Source organism: Vidua chalybeata, chromosome Z (assembly GCF_026979565.1).
Source record: "Vidua chalybeata isolate OUT-0048 chromosome Z, bVidCha1 merged haplotype, whole genome shotgun sequence".
Lineage (NCBI taxonomy): Eukaryota > Metazoa > Chordata > Aves > Passeriformes > Viduidae > Vidua > Vidua chalybeata.
The window spans coordinates 10,648,908-10,673,886 of record NC_071570.1 but is presented as its reverse complement, the minus strand read 5'-3'; the positions used below and the strand labels follow the sequence as shown (position 1 = coordinate 10,673,886).

Here is a 24,979-nt window from a genome sequence, read left to right as displayed (position 1 = left end):
CTCTGAATTATACCTTAATACTATATCATAGCCCCATGATATGTAGGACAAATGATCAGTTAAAAATCAGCTGTCAGACTAGCAAAGCGATAGGATTTTTAAGTCTTATGAATTTTCATAAGAAAATTAGAATGCAGTGCTGAAGCACACATCTGTTAACAAATCTTCCAGGCATAATTACCCTGACGAGACAGAGATGACACAAAAATAAATACATACTAATTTATATGTTTTTATCTATGTGCTTTTCTGAGTGGGCTTAAAAGTATAAATCAGTACTTTACTGATATTTCTCTTACTCATATAAACTGAAGACATTTGAAAACCAAACATGACATCATATGATGAAGGAGGAAAATCACATAAAGAATGAAAATATTTCTAAATACTGTATCTATTATATATTAAATATAATAATTATTATCGATAACAGATAAGTTAATGAAAACTCATAAGGTAACATGATTTAAGGAAATTAACCTAACTGAATATTGTAATAACTTACTCAACTGTATATCAAATATGGCCCATCCAACTCTTCAGTTGAGTTCTTTGGGCTTGTTTATAGCATTTCTTCTAATTCGTAATTTTTTATTACAAACAGCTGCAGACATAGAATTTTGTGTAATACTTTACTATTGAACACAAGCCAAACACATTCTCTTTTCCATTAAATAGGGAAATTATTAAAACAGAAGTACCATCACAAATCTTCAATAAGGTGTCATTTTGCTCAAACATATTATTCTGGATGCCACATATATGTATTTAGAATGTAAATCTAGAATTGCTGTTAAATTTGTAAAATTTAAATTCCCACATGTAGTTGAAAATTTGCATGTAGATATTGCATACACTGAATTACTCTCCCACAGTATAGTTTTCCTAGATGCATTAAAATTCAGAGGAGATAATATGTGTAATGTTTCGTGATGGATGTATACATAGCTAGTGAATGGTATGTCCCCAAGACATGGTAACCAGCTACAAACTCCCCTTCATGCAATGATTGATTCATAATTTCATTCCAGTTGGGTAAACCAAAATATCTGTTTGAAAACTATCATAAAACTTTCTGTTTTCACTATTGATGCTTATCATGAAAAGGAAATGTTCACTATTTCTGTGGTAGGCACTGGATGATGGCGAGATTTTTCCTAAGTCCAAACAGAACTGGATGAGATATTTATAGAAGTCTATCTTAGGTTTGTAACAAATATTTAGACGTTATTGCAGAAAAAATTCATCACTGTTTAGCAAAACTCTTCAGTAGTTACTTACTATCACCACGGCAAAGCAAAGGCCCCAGTTTGTAAGCAGCCTCCGAGTTTGGTCTGTCAGTATCTGTGATCACAATTTCAGTTACTGGTAGATGGTCCTTGTAGGAGAGGAAGCCAGTATCATTTGTCCTGAAAAGGTAAAATGAAAGCCATAGCTCTCCTAAGTGTTTCTAATAAATATTTCATTATCACTGACACATTCCTGAGGAAAAGGAAAGAAACTTAAAAAAGAAAAAGGCTGCCTAAATATGTATGTATGTGTTTGTATATGTGTGATACAAAAAACTGAATATAGATACATATGCTTTGGAGTTGATATTGGGCTCATTTGACAGCACTAAAAGAATTTCACTGGAAATGGGTGGTTTATGGTTGTGACCATAAAACAAGTGTGAGAAAAGTCCTCTTGAATAAATGGGCACCTAACTGGCTGCCTAAGGCAATGAATTTGCTCAAGTCAAATTTGCAAATGAATTTTATGTTCCTAAGGACATAGTGTATCTGTAATTGACTCTGTCATCAGTATGGAATATTTAATGGCTTAATATAACTTTCAAGTAAGTCTAAGTTTTTCCCACCTTGACAAAAAAAAAAAAAAAAACAAATAGAAAAGTATAAAGTCATGCTGACTACAGAAAAAACAGTATATGCTACAAATATGATTCTTGCAGAAAAGAAAATATGCAAAATTTGCACTCTGAGCACACATCTAGTACTTGTAATATTAGACCTACTTCTTTGTTTAAAATCTTTGTTGAATTAGTGCCAGAACTGAATTTTTAAATTTCATAAGCACCGGTTTTGGCCCTAAAATTCCTTTATCTAAATCCATGGAAATGCTCAGTTACTCAGGACCATTATGGAAAATTCAATCTGTCCATTCAGTCCATTCATGATTTAATCTTCCCTTTAAGGGCAAAGCAAATAGTTCAGAATAAACAGCAGAAACTCCTCATGTTTAATAAAATTAGTGACTTTTTTCTCCCCTCCCCCTCCCTTTCCTATCATCATCATCATCCTTCTTCTGAAATAAACAATTTCTGTTTATCTGTTTTGGAGCGCAGCGCAAACAAATGGACATTTTTTAGCAAACTATTTTGCTTAACTGAGGAATGCAAAACATGGGTTTTTTTAAATGCTTATTTTTCATGAGGTGAGATACTGCAGGTTTCTAATTTAGAACTGAAAGAAAATCCCTCAAAACACCAGAAGTGTTTGCTTCAGTAAAATGATGTTATAAACAAAAGGAAACTGAATAGAAATTATCTTCTGTGGAGAGAATTTTCAATTTTTAAATTTGTAGGACCAGATTAAAAAAAAATCATTCTGTTCTAGCGTTCTAGAGACTTAAAGTTTTTGATTAGTCAAATAAGGAGTTGAGAGTTAAATCTATGTCCAATGCATGAAATAATATAGATTTCACTATAAATGTAAACTGTCAAAACCAGTGTTTCAAAACCATGGTGTGTAACTAGTTCTCCGTGCTCAAAATGCATCTCAAACAAGCATAGCTTCTACCTACTTTGTCCACCCAGTGAACAGTAACTAGCCAACTGATCCAAAAGTAGTCTCTAGGAAACCAAATACAACATTAATCTCAAGTACCAAAATTAGTGTACACATAACTGCTATAACACTGGAGTCACTGGGAAGAATCTCTACTTATAAGTGTCAAAAGTGGATACAAACAGAAATATAAACCCAGAGTCATTATACTTGCAATTAATACACTCATAAACATCTAAGCAACTTAATGCAGGTGGATGGCCATGTGAAGACATGCACATAATCCTCTCATCTACTGTATTTACAAATATATTACCTTTAAAAATTTACCTATATATGTGAGCAGGGATTGAATGCATGACAAAACTGAGCAAGAATATTTTACAAGTCTGAGCAATGGTGCTAATTTTTTTCTCAAAATGCATTCATCTTTTAACACTTTATTTTCATGTTAGAAATTAATATTGTTTTTATTTTCATACAGCATAATAATAGGGAAATTCTTAGTGTTATATATGTTTCTTTAATCTCTTTATTGGAATAAATGTTGCAGATATCACCCTGTGAATTTTTCTGCAATAGGAAATTCTTTTCTCCAGAAATCTTTGAAGCTTGTGAAGAATTGTTCTTCGATCAATTCTTTCTTGTAATTTCATTTCTGTGTCTGCTAAATTCCCTGCTCATGTTGAGGAAAAAAGCATTTTCCAACTCAACTCACTAGTTGCTCCTTCAAAAGAAGGGTGGACCTTCAGAAAAAAAAAATGATGTATTGCTTGATTTTTTAAATGCATATATTAATGTACTCACTGAACTTGATTTATTTAAGTTAAATGGACTTCATAATTTTAAGATCATAAAAGTTTCTTTAACAGAAGAGCTTTCATTTGAAAAGTCCCTCTGCTTTATCAAATCCTGGGCTGCACTGGAGCTATTGTTGAGAAAGTTGTACCTGATCCTACTAAATGAAAAGTCAGGTTCAGATCTGACACTATAACAAGAATTCATTCATTATATTATTTATTTTAAAGTTATCATAAATGACACCAAAGAATTTTAGGCACAATTGGAAGATGTACGTTCTAGAAATCCATTTATTCTCTTTGAATAGGACTCCATATGAATGCTTTGCTTCATTGAAAACAAGAGTATTAATTTCTTTATCTATGTTGTAGATGAAAAAAAAAAAAAGGATGTAAAAAGTCTAAACCTTAAAGTGTAGTTATAAATTATGCTAAAAATTAACTTTTTTCACAGACCATTTTATTTTAACTTTAATTTCATTCAGTAGTCTAAAACTAACTGAAGTTGTGCTAAAGAACTATTGTCTTAATCTATAACATGCAATATACTAAAGACTAGAAATCATCTGTAAAATTAAATCTTCCCCAAAATTAAGAGTGAAAGAATTAGCAATAATACTTAAGATATATAACAATAACTTTGTGAAAAATTATGTTCTATAGCAAAGGATCAGATGACACTACGGCAAGTTGATTTCCAACTGCCTTGGTATTATAAAAGCACTAAGGCCTGTATATTTTCTTTATTTACTTTTAACAAAAAAGTATTGTGAAAAATGAACAGTAAAAAGTCACCATTCATCCCTGTCCGCATCACAGTTGCAGTAATGCTGGGAACCAATGCAGCTTCCCTCCAGTCCACAAGCACATTTTTGTACAGCAGGCAAGGAACCTCCCCAGTAAGTATGAGTTTCATTGGTTCTTCCAATCCACCAGCTCAGTGGCATCCCATCTAAAAAGGTTAGAGAAAATCAATGTCTTGTCTCCTACTTCTCTCAGCTTTCCCATCCAAATAATTTTCAAAAAGTTTAAAAAGTTAAAAAACCCTGCTCAAATCTAAAACCTATAAATGACCGGGAAAAAATAAATTTCCAGCTTTACTTGATAAGTAATTATTAATTTTAATACTTTGTTATCATGTATTAAGTGATTGTCACCGCTTTTTTCTTGCGTTAATAGAAAAGAGAACTCACAGTACCTAGTTCAGCCAGCCATGATATTAGAATAATTTATCTTAAGCAGTCAATTTATATAATTCATTTTAAAATGGTCCATGAAAGTGTAGATATAATCATCCTAAAAATCAGGATAGTTTATATTCCTCAGTAAAGATCAATTTCAGATGTTGGAACCACAGAAATAGAATGGGGGAAGTCACAGAAATGGCCTCATCCCACTACCAAGAGTATTACTATCCATATCTGTGATGAGCTTTAAGTAGCTGAGTAGCGGTGTTAATCAAAAATGCCCAAAGACAGCTGTTAGGTCATGGACAGCAGATTCAGAATTTATGTACTCAGAGACAACAGAAATCATGTTAATGATGATCCCATAATAAAGTTGATATATCTGATGAGCAGCAGTGAGGTTGCCCAGGACTATTACATCTCTCTGTGGTTCATCCAGTCAGCATTGTTTGTAGCAAAATGATAAAACTTAGTTTCTTGAATGTTACAGTACTGCAGAATAAGCTTAAAGATATTGCCAAGCAAGCATAGCAACAGAAGAAATATCTACAGAACCCATGATAGCTAAATGATATGAAGCATAAAGATAAACTATCTCAAATGAGATGGAAGAAGGGTGAGGGATGCATGAAAGTCAAGGCATGAGAAGCAATCAAGTACTGTTAAACTATAGAATTTCTTACAGATGCATTTTTTTTTTGCTTTGGCTGGAGCTCCATTTTCAGCACCCATCCCCCATGAAGAAGCTGGAATTTATTCTACTCTCAACTTTGCTTACAAGCGCCACTGCTTATTAAACCTCACTGTTAGATAAGACCTCTGTTACACTGACAATCTTTCAGATCGCGAACATATTGACTGCATTCATTACCACACAACTGTCAGCCCAGCAGGCCAAAAAACAGTGTGAGCAGTTTTTCGAAAAGTCAAGCTTGCATAATAGCATCAATGTCCAATATCAGTGTTTGTGTTTGCAAACCATCACAGGAGGAAGAAAATCCAGAGACCGTGTATAAATAATTTATCAGACAACACTTTAAAAAGGTTCTAGCTACTAAGACTGTAAAAAGCAGAATATTTCTGCTGCTTTAACAGCATGCCTTGGGTTTATATTGTAGTCATGAATTAGCATTCCCAATGTTTCCCTAGGGACATTAGGGTATATTTAAAAGCTGGTCTCAGTTATTTGTTCATACAAATAGTGAGGAGAGAGTATTTAGTGAAATGCTGCAAGTTCATACTGATTAGCCCAGATTTTTTTTCACTGCCTTGGCAGAAAGTACTCCTAGGCAAAATAAAGCCATTAATTAAAATGGTTAGAGATTTCTTCATAATGATCACATAAATGTATTAACCAATGACATCTTTAATGAGATCATTTGCAAATGCTATCCAGGCTGATTGAATACAATGCATTCCTAAAATACAGTCAGTTAAGAATTACTAGGTGGACTGTATGTTCCAAAAAATATATTATGGAACCATCATCAAAATTTCTATTTTTCAGGCATACCTAGTGAAGATTATAAACAGCAGAAATGAGAGTGATTAAATGGAGTTTAAAAAAAGAATAATTTTAGAAAATTTGTAGAAGTCTCATATAAGTCTCTTTCACACCTATTTATTCTTAGCATTCAAAGCTAACAAGTGATTGCACACTTTTAAAACATTTATTTTAGCACATTTATGTGCATATTATAAATATGCAGCTATATGTAATATAAACCGCATAACAATGTAGATAATGAATCATTTTTGCACATTTACATGCAATCTCCCTGGACAAAAAAAAAAAAAAAAAGGTCTTTAAACTTTCTGCTTGAGGCAAACCAGGTTTCTGACCATCTAAACATAGCTTTAATCTGGAGCCTACAGAAAAATGAAGGTTCATTGGGACACCTTAAGCAGCAGGTTCACTTTTTTTGCTGTGGAGGTGTTTTCAAACAGATATTCTTTCAAGAGCAAACACCAGCCTAAGAAGCCCAGAGATGTCCATGTCATAATTAGGGAGAAAGAATGTATAAAGAAAGAGCTTAGACACAGAACTAGAGAGGGCTTCACGCAGAGGCATTCTCTCTGCTTAGTAGGAAAGAATGCCAAGGAATCAATTTTGAGCATCTTAAGAGTTTCTGGTGCACAAGCAAAAAAATTTCACTTAGTTTTTAAAAAAAAAAAAGAGGATTTTACCTTCACATTATTTGGAGTGCTTAGATGTTCAGAGTAAAGTCCTTTAACACCAGTTCTGTGTCAGTAAGAGTTAAAATTTAAATAGACTACATAACTTCACTTTTCTTTAGTAGATCAGACCTTTCTTTATTTCTTAAGGCAATTATAATTTTGTCAATAATCTACAGTTTAACTACTGAGCTTTATAAGAATGTTTATACTGAATAGTGGAAATTCAATGTTATTGATGTATTTTGTCAAGAACTCACAACATGCACATTAAGCACACACATTAACTTCTCATGGTATCTACACTAATTTGTGCTCTTTTAAGAAAATATTTCCCCAGTAATATTTTAATTCCTTCTTTAAAATTAGAAACTTCTTGGAAGACCAAACAAGAGGGGATCTTAATAACAATCTCTGTTAATTTAAAAGTCTTATGAGAGAAATTAACTTGTGAATTTAATTCTCTGAAAGAAAATCTTTATAAATCGACATTTGCATTTTCCTAGTTCAGATATCTCTTGGCAACTTATAGAATCTGAGAACTCAATATCTGGAGTAGTTCAAACTCCATAGTAGCAAAACGCCACAGCCTTGTTGGAAATAAATAACTTTAATAGACAGTAAAATAAAAGGCATGATGCAACATAGTAAGGTTTGTCTGCTTTACTTACCTGACTTATCTAAAAGCCTTGACTTTTTGCAGTAGTAAGCCAGCTCCTGTTCACAGTGATCTGCAAGATTTATTGTAGCCTGAAGCTGGTCTAGGCTGGCAGAATACTTGAAAAACACAGTGTGTGGGTTCTCTCGATTAGCACTTTTAACTCTGGTTAGGTTGGTGCTGTTATGCTGTATAATTGTCCATGTTGCATCTTTCAAAACACATGTGAAAAGTAATAAAGAATCAGAGCGCTGCATAAGTTAGTAAGGGAAAGAGCATGTATGATGAAACCAGCCAAACTTCAAGATAACTTCTTTAATCACAGAAAGCCCTTTGGAGCCCATGAAACAGACATAAATCATTGAGCAGAAATGAAAACAATTATTAATTGTTTCTGTTCATAGGTAGATCATTGTGCCATGAGTGTAGCAGATATTCAGATTGTTGGGATTATTCAATAAGGAAAGAATATGTGATGACATCCAAATATTTGTATCAGAAATAAAATATTGTTTACGTGGTAAATTGCAATGAAATATTAGAATGAAAAAAACACTACTGTTACTTCCCCCAGGCTTAAATAATGCATAAAGCAATATTAATTCTATCCTAGAATCTACCTACATTACATACATCTTTATAGTTTGAATTAATTTATTCTGTAAGAGAAAATGGCCTACAGGCCATTTCTATTATACAAAGAAACAGAAGTATCTTGTGCATACTGTGTTTACTATAAAACTAAGATTACATAAAGGTGAATTATTACTGCCACCTAAAATTAAATAGTAGGTATGGTGAAGGCTCATATAATTCTGTTTTGTATTTTTCCCAAGATCAAATAGGAATAGGAAATGTGAATAGGAAAAAAATGAGCTTATTCTGTTTCAACTTGCACTTTCAAAACCTGTAACTCTCTCTCCTGACCAAAACCCCTTTCAAGGTAGGGGTGAGAAGACTTCCAGTAAAAGCCCATCTGGGATAGTCAAGTTCAGATTCATGGCCATTGTATTTTTGCATATTTATGGCCAGCGTAATTTGAAAACAAATGAGAAATATTATTTTTTTTCTAAATTTTAGTATTGATATAATATTTCAGACATTCTAATAGTAGTATTCTAACTAGACCTGTATTTTATTTCATCAGCTGCCTATAGACCACACATGGCAGATCACATAAAATTCCATAAAAAGGAAAGAAAAATGGTCACTTAGAGATAAGTAAATCAGAAAAACTAAATTAAATATTTTTTCTCTAATTATAAAATTTTATTAAGGATGTAATTAGACTGTCAAAAACCAGTTAGCTAGAAATACAGATTTAAATTTTGGTTCCTTTATTTGTTTTGGGTGCTGTTTTCTGTGGTTGTGGAGTTTTTTTGCTAGACAGATATACATACAGACACAAATACATTTAAACATTACACTGAACATAAAAATGAAGACAAACAATTTGCATATTCAACTCATTGTCACACTCCCAAAATTACACAAAAAAGAAAACCAGATAACTGCAAAGTTTGTAGCATTTTAATTGACAGTGTGAACTCTAGGCTTTTGATTCTGAAACTGATCTCCGAGAATAAAATCAGGAAATGGCACGTCCCTCCCAGCTGGCTGAAAATAGAGCCCCCTGAATGTCAAAGACAAGGCAGTGCAGTAAGAAATGTGGGCATCTGCCTTCCCTGCCTCTGGTGGGAAAAGGGAATACCAGTCATGAGGAAACTGGGAACAAAACAAATATAGAAGATTCATCCTGTCAGAATGCATCTTGAGATGAAGAACTGATCAATGATGTTTGCTTAATGTGGTGAATAAGGAGTGACTGAGGAAAACAGGAACAGCTGTTCATGGATACACAAGGATAAATCAGACACTACACTGTACCTTGGAGAGTTATACCCACTTAGAAAAATTGTCATCTTTCTGCCGTGATTCTTTGGTCTCTTTTAGTCTCACAGGACACTAGAATATTTATTTTTAAAAGCCTGTGCCAGTCATGAAGCACAGTTCAGTTTAAAAGTCAAAGTCAGGAGCTGACATGGTGAGACTAGGTAAATTGCTCAAGTCAACATCAAAATTTTATTATAAGGTTTCTAAGTCAAGTTCTCAACACTTAGAGCATATCTAGCCCTAGCCAGTTCAAATCTAGCTTATTCATGTATTCTTTTAAACAGTTATAACTGTGTAAAACTAAATTTTTGTCAAACAAAACAATAAAATGTTCCAGTCATTTTGGCTGGAAAGCATTTCAAATAAAATGAGCTAAGTAAACTGTGAAAGAGACAGCCATAAATCCAGTAATAATAAATTCCAAAAAGCCATTTAAATTTAAGCTTAGTTGAAAGGACATATACCAATATACCATATTCCATACAGAGATAACATCAACTGCTTTGTTAAAAGCAGTCCAAAAAGTGATTCTGACAGCTGAAACTTCTAGTTATATACATGATCAGATTAAAAAAACAGGTAGCAGAGGGGAAAGAGGGTGTCCAAAAGCGAGGCTGCAAGGGTCCCACTGGTTGCATTTGTGTTCTCCAAAAGATCATCTTGCAATTTGAAAGATGAAGTTTAATATCAATATTCCTCCCAACAAAGGCCAGATCTAAATTAAATTTTTTCAGGAGGCTATTGGGGAAAGTCAGAAAATTTCTCATAAAACATTTCTCATTTTCTTAAGTATCCTCAAGAGGCTGCAACTTCAGTGAAATCAAAACTGCTCCCCAAAAATTAACTAGTATGACATTGTCTCCCTATGGAACACATGCCCCATTTATGCAAAGCATAACAGGAATGCTGTGTTAGCTTCACAGCCTGAATCCTGTTTAATTCTAATTTTTATGCCTAATTATTTGCCCAATATCCTGAGCTAATGAGTCACCTTCATTTTGTTGTTCATGTTTACATAGAATTCACAAACTGCAGAGACTTCTTATTTGATAACTCGAGTTTCAATATAATGAGCATGCACACAGTCACAGCTGTAAGTTAAGGAAGTTTATCACCTCACCTGTCATATTGCAGTATACAAGAAATGGTCCCAAGGGGCCACTTCCATCTGAATCAATATTGTAAAAGCCTGAAGTGTTCCCTCTGTGCTTATAGGCTTCACATGATTGCTCATAGATGGCTGTAAAAGAACATATTCCATCACAAATGTAATGACATGATTTTACATTTTATTCAGGGAATTTAAAAAAAGAAATGTGCATGACCCTTGACATTGGGAAAAGAAGGTGAGTGTGTGCTATCTCTGCTAAAGAATGAGAAAAAAAATCATGCACTCAAAACTATGCCTTTATTAGAAATTGTTAAGCATATTTGGTTTTATTTATCATGGAGATCACAAGGTGCATTTTTAAGCATTTTATTCTGTGTTTCCAGCCCAAAACCTCTGGGATAAAAACATGAAATATGTTCAAGTAAATGGTTGAAAAATTGCTGAAAAATGCTAGAATGCCAAGGGTATTACTTAGACAATGGTAATCTGATTTTGAGGAAACCCCCATTAACTACCTCAACCAAATCAGATTTTTGCTTGCAAGCTGCTCTTGTTGCAATGTAAAGCAGAAGGGTAAGCATTTTTTGGCTTTCACACTTCCTAGTTTCTTCACATTTTAAATGGAAAAGCAAGTGACTTGTCAGAGATTTCAGTAAAAGAAATAAATTAGCAAAGACAAAATGACAGCTCCTTGGTTCCCTGTCATGTATACTTTATATCAGTCTATGTCTAAAAAAAATCTGTGATACCTCTTATATATCAAATATCTGAGAAAAAAAAGATGTATGAGTCCAACTCTATAACTGGATCTCAGAAGACATGATGATAATGTTACAGCTAGACACATTAATCTAAATTCTCCTTTAACTATTATATTTCTTTTGAGTAGTCATGTTTTTATTGTTCATTTCAAAATTACACTGCACTATATCATTTATCAAAACTTTAAAAAATTCTGCCAAAAAGAATGAGCTATTAGATTAATCATAAAAAGTAGCTATGAGTACTATACTTTTTTTAATAAGTTATTTTTTAAAATAGTGTTATCTTTCTATTTTTTTGCCTGATGGTTACTGACATTATATGACAACAACAATAAAAAGAGACAAACCATTCCTTTTACTTACTCTATGAAATATCCATAACAATTTTTGCAATTTTCAAATGCAATTTTACGCTTCTTTACAGTAAATACTTTTAGCTAAATTTAGAAATGACAAAAGTTCAGTTATTCATTATTATTTTTGACAATTAAAAAAAAATGGTAACACATATTATTACATTTCTCATTAAGTCCTAATCATCAGGAAACCCTAGCCTCCCTCTGTCCTCATAGACACCACCACATGATTCAATTTGTGACTTTTCAAATTGCAATGAATCAAATCACCTTCATCTTCACTCTGGGCTCATCAGACTTTAATGGGGTACAACATGGTATTCAAAATCATCTCTACTATTGGCATATTTTCTATTTTGCACAGTTTTTGTTAATTCTGTTATTTATGACTGTTGCTGACTTTGTATGAGCAAGATTTAAATAGGCAGTCTTCTAAAATCAGTGATTTCTCAAAAAACCCCATTTGGGTAGACATACATTCTTTTTGTAAAAACTGCCAAAAAGGATTGTATAGATTTTATATAGACAATATATAAGTATAGAATTGCTTATCTGATGATTAGGGCAATCTTAGTAGTAAAAAAAAAAAAAAAACAAACAGTAAATGTCTATGAATTTTTACTTATAGGATGTAATGAAAGCCAACGTACTTATTTTATGTTCCCAAAACATGCTGAGAGTAGTTCTGTAAAGTAAAGCATTTTCTGTGAAACTACCTAAGTTACATTCAATTAGGCTTTCAAAACGTATTTATTTTATTTTCTTGTAATCTACTTCCTGATCCAGCAAACTACATAAACATGTGTTTGAGGTTTAGCACAGGATTACCTTTGGACATGCATGTAGTTCCACTGACCCAGAAATAATAAATATTAGTTGTTTTGATGAATACAGATGAATTTACCATATTTGTAAATGATACACTGATTCAGAAAGTGGAGTTATATGGATGAGACAGGATATTACTACCTTATATAAAATACAAAAAATGTAAAAGAAAAACTTAAACTTTCAATTATTTTTTTTTCTTATATATTTTGAGTTGCCAAGGCCTTTCATCAAACCAAATTATGAATATTTTTATGACTGAAAACATTTTATGAATGATAAGTTCAAATATTTTTTACTTTGGTTTTGTCTTTTTGTTTTGTTTTGTTTTGTTTTGTGGTGAGGAAATTCAATCAGAAGTAAAAGCATAGTCAGAAATCAGAAAGCATCTTAGACTTACGATAGTGACAAGTAGCTCCCTTGTAACCAGTATTGTCACAATTACAGTGGAAACTGTTCCAGGACTGTGAGCACTCACCACCATGTTCACAGTAATTAGGCAAACACCTAAAACAAAAAACAATGTGTATTTTCACTCTTTTTTCTCCTCACTTACTATTGTACTTAGCAAGAAAAGCAAAATCCTGGAAAAGAAGGATAATGTGAAGGAAGTCATAAATGTCATTGGTAAGAATGCCAATGTAAGTAAAATAAAATTAAGATAATTTCTTCCCTGGTATTTCTTTTGCTTATAAAAAATATCTTAATTATATAACAAGCTTGTGAGAACAGAAATATGGTGTAAGATGCAGAATTGTTATTAGCGTTCAACTGGTCGTAATTCAATACAGCCTAATAAACCAATGAAAGGTTCCTGTGTTGATAATTCAATGGCAACTTTTACAATGACTGGGATTGCTTCAACAACATGTATCAAAACAGATTTCTTTCTGTTCTTGTAAAAATAATAATAAAAAAATCACCTAACAAATAAATCTGACCACAGCACCTGACATCTATTCCTTATTCCAAAATCCTGTTTACTTTCTATCTTAGAAAGAGTTCAGTATGTTGGTTCCAACATAACTAACTACTTGTAAAGCCAGCTTCCATTCTGGTAATATGACTAAGATCCTGAAGAGTTTTGATTACTTTCTTCTAAGTATACAGTGGTTGACTGAAAAAAAGAATTTACCTGTAACTTAGTGTTTAAGACTGCAGCACTATACTAAGGTATAAAATAATTGTGACATGAAAAAAAAATTATCTGTTTTTTATAAATGCAGCTGAAAATATATTGAAATAGATTGGCACACTTCAAACAATTATTAACTGGCTTTTAACAAATTATTAACTAGCTTTTCACCTTAGAAATTAGTTAACATTCTAACTGCACTGAGTTTATGTGTATGATACAGGTTAGAAAGTGTAAAATGACATTACTGTTGACATTAGCCACAGGAAAAAAAGAACTAACAAAAACAACATGCCCATGAACACTAATAGGATGTTAAAATACCTTTTAAGTCATCCAAGAATCGTTAGGAGAATATTAAATTAGGATTGCAGAAAGTCCAGTATTTCACACATCTGCCCTATAAATAATTCAGGGTCTTTGCACATTCGCTGCTCATGTCACTCAAAGAATTTTATCTTTCTATCACATTTATAAACAGGGATAAGTGGTTTTCATGGAAGAGAATATAAAAAAGAAGTAGCAGGTGAAGTATAGGTAAAGTAAATAAACTGATAGATGTCATCTATTTTCAAGGAAATCTGTGACATTTTTTGGCAGTGAAACAGCTAATCTTGTATCTATTCTCTCAATCAAAAAAATATATTCCTAAGATTAGTCAACAGATGATATATGTCTCAATTAATTCTGTTTTGGAGTCTGAAGATAAAATTTAGGCACCAGGCTTACAATCTTTTTGATTTTAAATACTTTGTTTGACAGAATTACATAAATATGCATACTAATGTTTCTTAGGTAAATATGCATACTAATGTTTCTTAGTAAAATGCTCTATTTTACTTTCTATAGGTATAACAAATCATCAGTTATTATAAATACAAATCTCTAGCAAAACTGCCATTCAAGACCTTCAGTGCATTCACTGACAGCTGGTCTGCTTTTATTTCAGTCACACTTTATGTCTTATGGCTTTTTGATAAAGACAATATCCAAAAATTTTGTTTTGCATAGTCTTTACTTGTATTGACTCCCTGTCCCTACTAATTAATCTCCCTAATATTGTTCACAAGATTAAAAGCTTCAAATAAATTGATGATGCTTGAACCAATCTTAATGAAAGTGAAAACAAGTTAAGAGTATAGTTTTACCATTTTATAATTTTACCATTAAATTTAAATATTTTAACATTACGTTCTTTCCTCTGCTTCAGAATGTATAATAGAAAGTAGCCACTAGCTACATCAAAGTAAATGTAAATTACATTATATGCTATGACCTTACCCCAAAGCAAGATTTAGAACACACCTTTCTTTGAACAAGCTCATTTTCTAAAAAAAAATATTACTCATATTTGAAACAGTATTTCTAATACTTCATCTATAAAAATTAATTTTTGGATTAATCATCAGAAAAGCACCAGCTGATTAAACATTTACCACATATTTCTTGATAATATGCTTTTAAGTGTATGGCTTCTGAAAATTATGTAATATTTTAAACCAAGGCAGCAGCCTATTTATAACTCTAAATTAATATTGAGAGGCGAATCCAGAATATGAATATAGTTTTGATAAAGAAAGGGAAAAATAAGAACTTTGTATGTCAAATCTTCAACTAGACACATTTTTTGTATACTATTTCTTTATCCTTGTTCTAAATTATGGCTAAAATATCCTTTTAAAAAAGCAAATGACTGCTCCATTTTTGATGCCTATTATTTCTTCATTCTTCAGCTTATTAAAAAAAAAGTGAAAAAAATTATTTCAGAACTGTGCAGTGATCATAATTTTTATTTTTGGCTTTTTGTTCTTAAAGACATAAACCCATTCAATCCTTTTTTTGTATGCTGCTGCCAGGACAAAAAGGCAAAAGCTCCTGGTAGGAAATTGTATGTTTCTGTGTAGGGCTCAGTATAATTAGGACAGACGCATCTGATACTCTCTCCTTAGAGACTAAATATGCTAACCTTGTAAGGTATTTAAATGACACTGTGTCCTTTAAAGTGTTTTTTTTTGAATGGCTTATAGCTAATTAAGAATTATTAAACCCATATATATTGATAAAGGAGCTGAGAGGGACAATATTAAGGAGAAATATATGAAGGGAATTGTTTGCATGTATAAGAGATACATGAGCAATAAAACAATATAAAGATATCATGTAATGAAATGGCTAAATGACGGATCATGGAAAGACTGATAACTGCAAACAGTCATAATTTAAGACTAGGATAAGGAATTGGAAAGTTTATCAAACTGAGAAAACTGAAAATAGGAATATAGTATGGTTTTTGTTTGTATAAAATGAATAAAAAAGTTAATAATTTATATTTAGAAAAATTAATTATTAACTAAACATCTCACCATGAAGACTGTAAATCTTATAAAGAACACTCTTCATATGTTAAACACGTAGATATGAGGTAAATAATGGATTAAATAAAATTGTTTTTAGTTTATTTACTATTACATATAAATCAGTTTGCTATGCAAAGAGTAAATTTTGTTTTTATGCACTTTAAATGTGTAAAACTAATATAAAAAGACTACATTTAGGTGTCAATCACTTCTATTACAAAAGCTGTCAATAACTCTGGAATTTGGGCCATGCTTCATGATTTGGAACTGAAGATGTAAAGACTCGCACAAAGACTCCAAGACAAAGAAAGAATTTGTTTGCGCTCACCTGTAGGGAGATATTTACTATCAGGGACCCAAAATGCTCATCAGCTTAGGGCATTCAAAGACATTTATAAATCATGGTAGAAAGAAAGCATTTTTTCTCAAACAATATGGTGCACAGGATCATACAAGCTATTATTTAAATATTGTTTAAAACAAGTAAGCAGTTTTAATTTTGCCAAATATATGTGCTTTATCACCTGGGATTTATGGTGAGATGTAGAATTAATTTGATAAAGAGAGACATGAAGTTTGTTCCAAACTATGAGCTGCAGATATTAAATTAAATGAGACTGTGCGTGGAAATGGGAAACAAATAGTCCCAGAAGCAAGACAGCACAAGACCAGACAGGATTTTTAAAAGCCGTCTATTTTGAAAAAAAATACAATGAGGGTAATGAAATATAAAAATGAGTAGATTAAATTTCTTAGGAAAACATATGCTTAGCATGATGGGGAACTGAAAACTAAATCATTGTTTAGATTGAGAGCCAATGCAAGAAAGTTACAATGGTCAAGATAGAAGAAGAGACATAAACTAACACTAGCAAATATTAGAGAAAACAAAACCAACCAACTAAAAATCTCTCATAAAGATGTTCTTTTCCTTTTGTATCACTGATCTTGAGAAAACACACATAATTTTGATGAAGTATGAAAGTAATATAAGCTCAAGTAAATAAAGTGTGAGAAAGCAGTAAGAGTTAAGTATTCTGACACTTGTATACTCCAAATAATGTTGGATTTATATATACTGAGATTTACATAGTGGCTTTAAACATAATTTATTGTTTATTTATGCACGTACCATCTTTTTAAAAGCTACATGTACAAACTTACATCTTATGGCCATTCAAAATGGAAAATAGCTGGAATCACTACTTAAAAAAATGTACCATCTTCCCTTAAAAAATTTGGTAAGATATGTCTGTGTTCATGGAGGAGGAAATGGCTTCTAAACTGCAACTCTGAGACGAGCATTTTAGGAGGTCCAAAGTTACTGAGAACAATGTAAAATTCATGGTAAATCAGACAGAAATTGGTATCATTTATATTGTGAGTCAATTGGGTGATATTTTTCTCTCATAATCTTGCTTAGATATCCTTTAATGTGTTTGACTAAAGAATATGCAGATTCTCACATTTGATTTTTTTGACCTGATTCTCTTCCTGATTTTGTCTTCTTACAAGCAAGAAAACAAGCAGTGTAACAGAAACAAGTTCAATTCCAGAGTACAAAAAACAGTAGTGATGCAGAGCCTTAGAAGCTGAATGCAAGAGTTATGACTGAAAAGTGAGAAAATAAGTCAAAGGCAGTAGTATGAAAGAAAGGTAAAAAGAAACATCAATGTTTGTGTTGTCCCAAGTGTAAGTCCCTAGCAAGCCATACAGTAAAGTTTTGAAGTTTTGACTGAGACCAAACTCCTATTGCAAAGTCAGGATTAGCTCAGTAAGGGATAAATTAGCACAGTCATTTTAGATAGATAGATAGATAGATAGATAGATAGATAGATAGATAGATAGATAGATAGATTTTTATATATTTATATTTATTTATATTTATATTTATATTTATATTTATATTTATATTTATATTTATATTTATATTTATTTATATTAACTGCATATGTTTTTAATGTATGATAGGTGTAGAAACATTAGTGAGTATACACACTACAAACACAGTTGAAAGGATCACATTGTAGGCAGAACTTTTATCCCCGTCTTGAACTTTTCTCTCCTTAAACTTCTATGAAGAATTAAGTAAATAGCTAGTATTTTTTCCATCTTTCATGTACAAGGACTAGTGACTGTTTCTAAAATAAGAACATGGATAGCTGTACACTGTGTCATCTCTAGGAATGGATTGCAGGTCACAGAAGTAAGGTTGTGTGACTGATCCTGAAACTTGCTATTGTGTTAAAGCAGATCTCTGCCTACAGTGTTTTCCCAGAAAGACATAACTTTTGAAAAGTCTTGTAATTCAAAAGATAGACTTTTTGAAATCAAAAGACACTTTATGAGGACTAGAAATATAGAAAGTGAGGGAGAATTATTCAAAAGCACATGATTCCCCTCTGCCTGCTGTGTCCTTTCAGTACAGCCTTTCACCTGGGTCCAAGTAAAACACTGGGATTGAAGACAACATAACTGTCTGTGACTGCATTCTCTGGAGTCTACAGAATAAAACTTCTCCTTCCATTGACGGTTTGTGTGTTTGCTCCCTCTCTTCTCAGCAGCTTGTGTTGTTCTGCAATCCCCTCTGCTTTCACTACACTGAAGGTCAGCAATGTCTTTCCTTCAAGCATTTATATTTCTGGGAATGTATACAGTCTTTCCTCTTTGGGGAGGGACTTTCCTTTTGGGGAGAGACACTTCAACTAGCCATTCTATTAGATAGATGCTAATTGCAAGTTATGAGATTAGTTCTGACCATGGTCTAAAAGGCAATTGCTCACTCACTGTGATGGATATTATCTATTGTGTTTCTGGAGATGTAGAATATAGGAAATAGCAGTAACTTGTAAAAAACATAGTATTTTAAAGGGTGGACAGAGTTACAGGTTGCAGCAGGGGATTTATGTCTGCAGCTTATTTGAAAAGAAAGCAAGCTATTTAAATTTGTCAGAAACATAAAATAATTCTAATCAAAGTTAATTTTATTTGCAGTAAAAGGAAGTCTATTTGCTATATGCTACATATTCTGCATTTATTCTGGATTTCTGAATTCTTACATAAGAAACAGCATGTCATTTTGTAATTGTGCTGTTCTGTAATCAAATCACTATTAGAAACAAAACATAGACATAAATAAATTAATGAGTAAACATAATTTTCTCACCTGTCTGTAATGCCACATAAATCTATGAGAAGATCACTGAAATTGCCAAAACCATTTTGCTGAATAGAGATCATATCCACTGCTTTGTTACCAATGAAAATATGTCGCATGCACCCTTGAAAACCACCAAATGAGGTATTACATTCAGAAATGTTTCCACTGCTAGGACAGCCTGAAAAAAAAATAAAAACTGGAGCTAAAAATAAATATTTTATTGAAAAATGTTATATACTCCAAAAGTAAATTGGACTTTATAACCTCCACACATTTTAAACTTTGTGATTGGAGGACTTTAGCCAGAAGCTCTTCTTATAAGCCATGGTTGTATGACTGAAAAGAAATACTTTTCTGCAGTCTTATTGTTTTTAAAGCATATGCAAAATCACAAAGCCACAATATCACAAAAAAAAATTGTTAAAAGCATATCTTAAACAAAAGTTCCAAAGCAATGAGTGGAATCAAGATATGAACAGGTAGACTGTGAGATCTTAGTCCCAGAATGTTAGATTACAATACAAAGGCACATGATTTGAACAAGTTTTAAGTCACAATTGAAGCCAAATAAGAAAAAAACAAAACAACCCAGTTATTAAGTACAGTGATTTTTCTCTATCAGCTGTTAGGAATATTTTGTAAAGTACTGAAACTTCTTGTTGCAGACCGTCAATGAATGACTCAACTAGGAGAGATGCTCCATTGAACCTGCTACTCATGGACAAGGAAGAAATGGTTGAAAAAGTAAAGGTCAAGGACAGCCTTGGTTACAGCAAACATGAAGATGAAGCTGTGGTTTATGAGCCACAGAGAGAAAGAAATAAACTCCAGAATTATAACCCTTGACTTCAGAAGAGCCAATATTTTTCTGTTCAGGATTTGTTTTAAGGATACCATTAAAATTTGCCTTGGAGAGCAAAAGGGCTGGATAGTTTTCAATGAAAAAGCTCTTCAGAGCAAAAGAGAAGTCCATAGCAATATCACAATAGTTAATCAAGTGTGGCATGAGGCCTGCAACATTGAGCTCCTGAGTAAGTGCAAATACAAAAATAAAGCACACAAAATGTGGTTGCAGGGACATGCAACACAGAGGGGAATACAAAGACACAAGCTGTGTGTCTAGGAATGCACTTAGGAAATGAAGAGGAGATAAAACTTGCCAAGGAGTTGAAGTGCAACAAAAAATTTTCTGTAGGTACCACAGCAAGAAAAGGAAGGCTAAAGAGATTATGGATATTATCCATATATCACATGGGGCAGGGGATTTAGTGACAAGGGTCTAGAGAAGAATTGTTTCCTTCAAGGTCTTTTTCTTCACTAGTAAAACTGGTCCTTGGGATTCCCATATCCTAGCAGAGTATGAAAAAAAAAATGTAGTATCCATGGTAAAGGAACACAGTAAAGGAACAAGGTGCAACTGAGCATGCTGCAGGAGCTGGTCAATGCCATTTTAACAATTGCCATTGTCATTGTGAATTCATTAACATTTTAATCCTCAAAGGGTCTTGGCAATATGCTTAACTTCTTGATAATGGCAAAAGTTACACACATCTTCAATAAACTAGAGGGCCATTACTCTTATCACAGTGCCTGGAAAATTCACAGAGCAAAACTTCTTAAAGCCAGTCCTAAACATGCAAGGGACAAGAAGTTAACTGGCTAACTTTAGCTTCAAGGTTAAATCATGCCTGACTGAGGTCTTTGTTTTCTTTGCTGAAGTAATGAACAGTATAAAGGGAGAGCACTGAGCATTGCATACCATGACTTTAGCAAAGACTTGACAGTTTTATATTGTGTCCCTATCACCATATCCACAAAATATATGGGTGGGATAAGAAGGCAGTTGATGCTGTGAAATCCAGCTGATGATCACTGAGCAGAAGATTCTTTAGAGATCAGTAGTGACAACCTTAATGTCTTGATTAATGACATGGACCATGAGGCAGCATGCACTTCCAGCAGGCATGCAACTGATACTGAAACAGAGGCAGGGACAAAATGTTGGAGAGCAAGGCTGCAACTCAAAGGGACCTGGACAGGAATGCCATGAAATTCATTAAGAACAAGATCAAGATTTTTAATCTGAGATGGAGCAAGTCCACACAACAATCCGAACTGGAGGATAACTGTCCAGAGAGAGGCCTGAGATCCTAGTGACTATCAAGTGGATTATGATCTGGAGAAGTGCTCTTGTAGAAGAGAATACATCCAAGAAGGCCAATGCCATTCTTGGACGTATTACCAAGAGCATAGTCAGCAAGTCTTGCAAAGTGGTTCTTCCTGCTACATGGCACTTGTGAGGCCATACCTGGAGTGCTGTAGTTCTGGGCTCCCCAGTACAGGCGAGGAAGGACATTGATGTCCTAGAGTGAGGCCAGAGGAGGTCTCCAAGGTGGCTGGAAGTTGGATGCAGTTATGAGGAGAGGCTGAGAGATCTGGGCCTACTCAGTGTTAAGAAGAGAAGATAAAGCTATCTGATAAGACAGCACAGAGAAGATGGAGCAGAAGTACTTCCAGCAATATACGGTGATGGGACAAGAGGCAAAGGACAAAATTAAAAACCTACAAATTTGGATCATAAGGCATAAGACACAAGCAACAAGTGTTTTTACTGTGACAGTGGTCCATATCAGAACAATCTGCCCCAAGAAGTTATACGATTTCTATCTTTGCAGTTGTACAAGGCTTGAGTGGTCACATCCCAGTACATTTTATGTAATCAGACTTGTTTAAAACTGAGGCCTAGACTACATACCATCTGGATGTACACACTCCATAAGAATTTAATATTGTGGTTTATCTATTGTCTTACTGGTCCTGAAATGCCTTGTTCACTGATTGCCAAATAAGTAAACATTTGTAGTAAATAAATAAATTGCTTTAATCCTGATTTGATTTAAAACATGTACATTGAGCAGTGTTTCCCAATGTCAACTAAACACTGCACTACAATGCTTTATTTGTCTTTCTTCCAAGGGGTATTATTGTTTCTGCAATGATGCACAAGGGTCATCCTTTGATTTTAGTCAAACAAAACTGCATTCTGGTTCACAGCATTTGAAGACCTTCTTGTTTTAGGATGTTAGGAAGCAATGAGTTTTAAGACAACTTTTGTATTCCACAGAGCTAATGAGTTCTTTTGAAGTCCTGTAAAGACAGTGGAGAGGCTTATGATACAGAAAAACAAAACAACAGTGGAAACTATTAAATATATTCAAATAAGTGTGCAACAACATAAATAGTATAGATATATTTTTGAGAAATATAGATTAGAAAATGCATTAAAACTGAAATTTTACAAGTGAATAGACTTGCAGTATGTATAAATCTGCTCAGGAACCAAACTGTTCAAAATTGTTATCATGTTTCTAAAGGCAAATGTTTATTATCTACTTGGTGTGTTGCTTTATGAACAACAAATATGTGGACTTGCAAAAGTAAAAAATAAGAGCACGGTAAGTTTTCAGCACCACACACAGTTAGACAAATTAATTACAGGTTTAACCACATGCTTTACAGCATTCTACAGTTGACTGGCAACATAAATTCTGTCATTTCTGGTGAAAAATATGATGCTCATTTGAGAATGAAATACTTCCAGTAGAGCTTAAATAAATAAATAGATAAACAAACAAATAAATAAGTAAATAAAGGCCAGAGCAAGCAGGAAAAGTTTACAATTTTTTGGCATAGCTATTTTACAAAATTATGTTTCAGATATTTTTCTTGGTGTCTCTTTTTCAAAAATTGTCTTCTGTTAGAGAAGAGACAACTACCATTTACATTCATTAAATTGTGTTTCCTTACAATTGTAGACTGGATATTAAAGATAAAAAGAAATCCTTTAATCATTAAATGTATATTATGTGCTTATTGCAATATTAAATGATCTCATTTTCCCTTACAGTTGCAGTGAGTTTTTATTACAAGAACTGTGAGAGGTTAGACATCCTTGATGATGGCATGACTAGAAATTGTGCTGACATAACACTAAAATATTCTCATATTTATTACATATTTTCCTAGTTAAACATACAGATTTCCTGTATAATTTGTATTCATTAAAACAAGTACACAAATCACTGTGTCCCCAGGACTTCTCCCCTGAAAGGCTGCTACTCATATTTTAACAAACAGCATAAACATGGTAAATATTAATATAAACTTGTAAAGAAAGTAAAAATGCATTGTCTGCATTTTGACACTGGCATATAACATAAAAATTTAAAAAAGAATTTTCTAAACTCAGAAACCCACTTCTAGCATTCCCTAACTTTGTATGAGATGCATGAGCTGCAATTTTCAGTGATAAGGCTGAGATCAGAGAATCTGAAGGGTGGATATGCAGTTGGAACTTCCAGTATGGAATTATTTTGCCCTCTCCTCACTGCAAAACACAAATAGAAGTACCCTTCTACAACTTAACTGAATATGCTGCTTTTTGTAAATCCCCATGTCTGATATTGAGAAGCAGGATGTTTTATACTGCCATCTGTGTAGCATCGTCTTCTGATCGGTTTTCCTTATCTCCTGTTAATGGGCCCATCAATGTCTTGCCACATGGCTCAGAGATAACTCCCTCCAGGAGACATTTCTGTTTAACAGGTGATCAAGGACCCACCCATGACTCAGAATGACATCAGCCCATTGTGAGATGCTCTGCCCAGGGGGGAGGAGCTAAGCATTCCCACCGGGATGTATTCTGGGATTTTTGGACAGAAAGGCAGCCTTCCCACAGGTTCCAAGAGGACACAGCTGGGGTTTCCACTGGATGACTGCACCATTTCTACAGGACCACTGCTCCAACAGAAACCACATCTGCTGCTCCAGGAGGACTGCAGCCACTCCAATTCGGACTGCTACCAACACACTGGCCAAAGGGGTGTCAGGTTGTATTCTGACTTTGTCAGTGGTCTTCCTTTTGTATTATTACATGTATTTTGTTTCTTTTCCCTTTTCCCAGTAAATTGTATTTCTGACTTGGAGTCTCTCACTGGTTTTGCTTTCAAACCAGAACACTTCACATCCATTCTGAACTGTTCATCTGTGTCATCAACCCTGAAATGGTGAAAATCACCTGATCAGAGATCTGGTAACCTGAACCAACACAGAAAGGTTATTCAAGGCTAATATTTTGCATATTTATCTGATTTAGTTGATTATTAGCCAAGTCAAGGAGTATTTTTAGTATAACAGGGTAGATGCCAGATGTGAAAATTAATGTGAGTGCTCCTGTAGCAGTTACTGTACTAAGAGTTTGTCTGTGAACATGAAATTTATTTAAAACCTATTGTTTCAAGGGAAGTGATCTGTAGACAATGACTGAGTCCATACTCATTTAGTGTTTTGTGGATAACCTTCTCAGTTTTCTCAGAAATTTGAGAATTATTAATAAATAATTAATAATGTAATAATTCAACCATTAATGTTTAAAAGAGAGGAAGCATTAGGCAAACAACGCACTCAGGTAATGTTTATCATTGCTACTATGCAGCCCATTCCCAAAAGAAATATATGAATAACAGAACAACCTATTCCACTCTATCAGTAACAATACATGTTATTAATAACATAATCTCTTGATGACAGATGACTGTTGATATTCCTAGAGAATTGAAGACATATGTACATATAGGTTTCTCAATACAAATTATATTCATCAAATGTAGAAAAGTTATACACTGTGGTTAAAAAAAATAAGTCTATGTATCATACAAAGAGGGTATTTACACAGATAAACATATACTTAAGGTGAAAACTTAAAGTCAT

The 24,979-nt window shown here is 33.2% G+C and overlaps 1 protein-coding gene across 1 annotated transcript in view; it reads right to left on the bottom strand.

Annotated features, from left to right (window-relative positions):
- The window catches only part of CNTNAP4 (contactin associated protein family member 4), a 216,820-nt gene that overhangs the window by 38,739 nt on the left and 153,102 nt on the right, over positions 1 to 24,979 (bottom strand). The window contains exons 10-15 of the mRNA XM_053931894.1: positions 19,217 to 19,388; positions 12,959 to 13,065; positions 10,620 to 10,739; positions 7,620 to 7,817; positions 4,382 to 4,538; positions 1,282 to 1,409 (exon numbers count right to left, since the gene is read on the bottom strand). Of these exons, the coding sequence (XP_053787869.1) occupies positions 1,282 to 1,409; positions 4,382 to 4,538; positions 7,620 to 7,817; positions 10,620 to 10,739; positions 12,959 to 13,065; positions 19,217 to 19,388 (882 nt within the window). The remainder of the gene's footprint in view (positions 1 to 1,281; positions 1,410 to 4,381; positions 4,539 to 7,619; positions 7,818 to 10,619; positions 10,740 to 12,958; positions 13,066 to 19,216; positions 19,389 to 24,979) is intronic.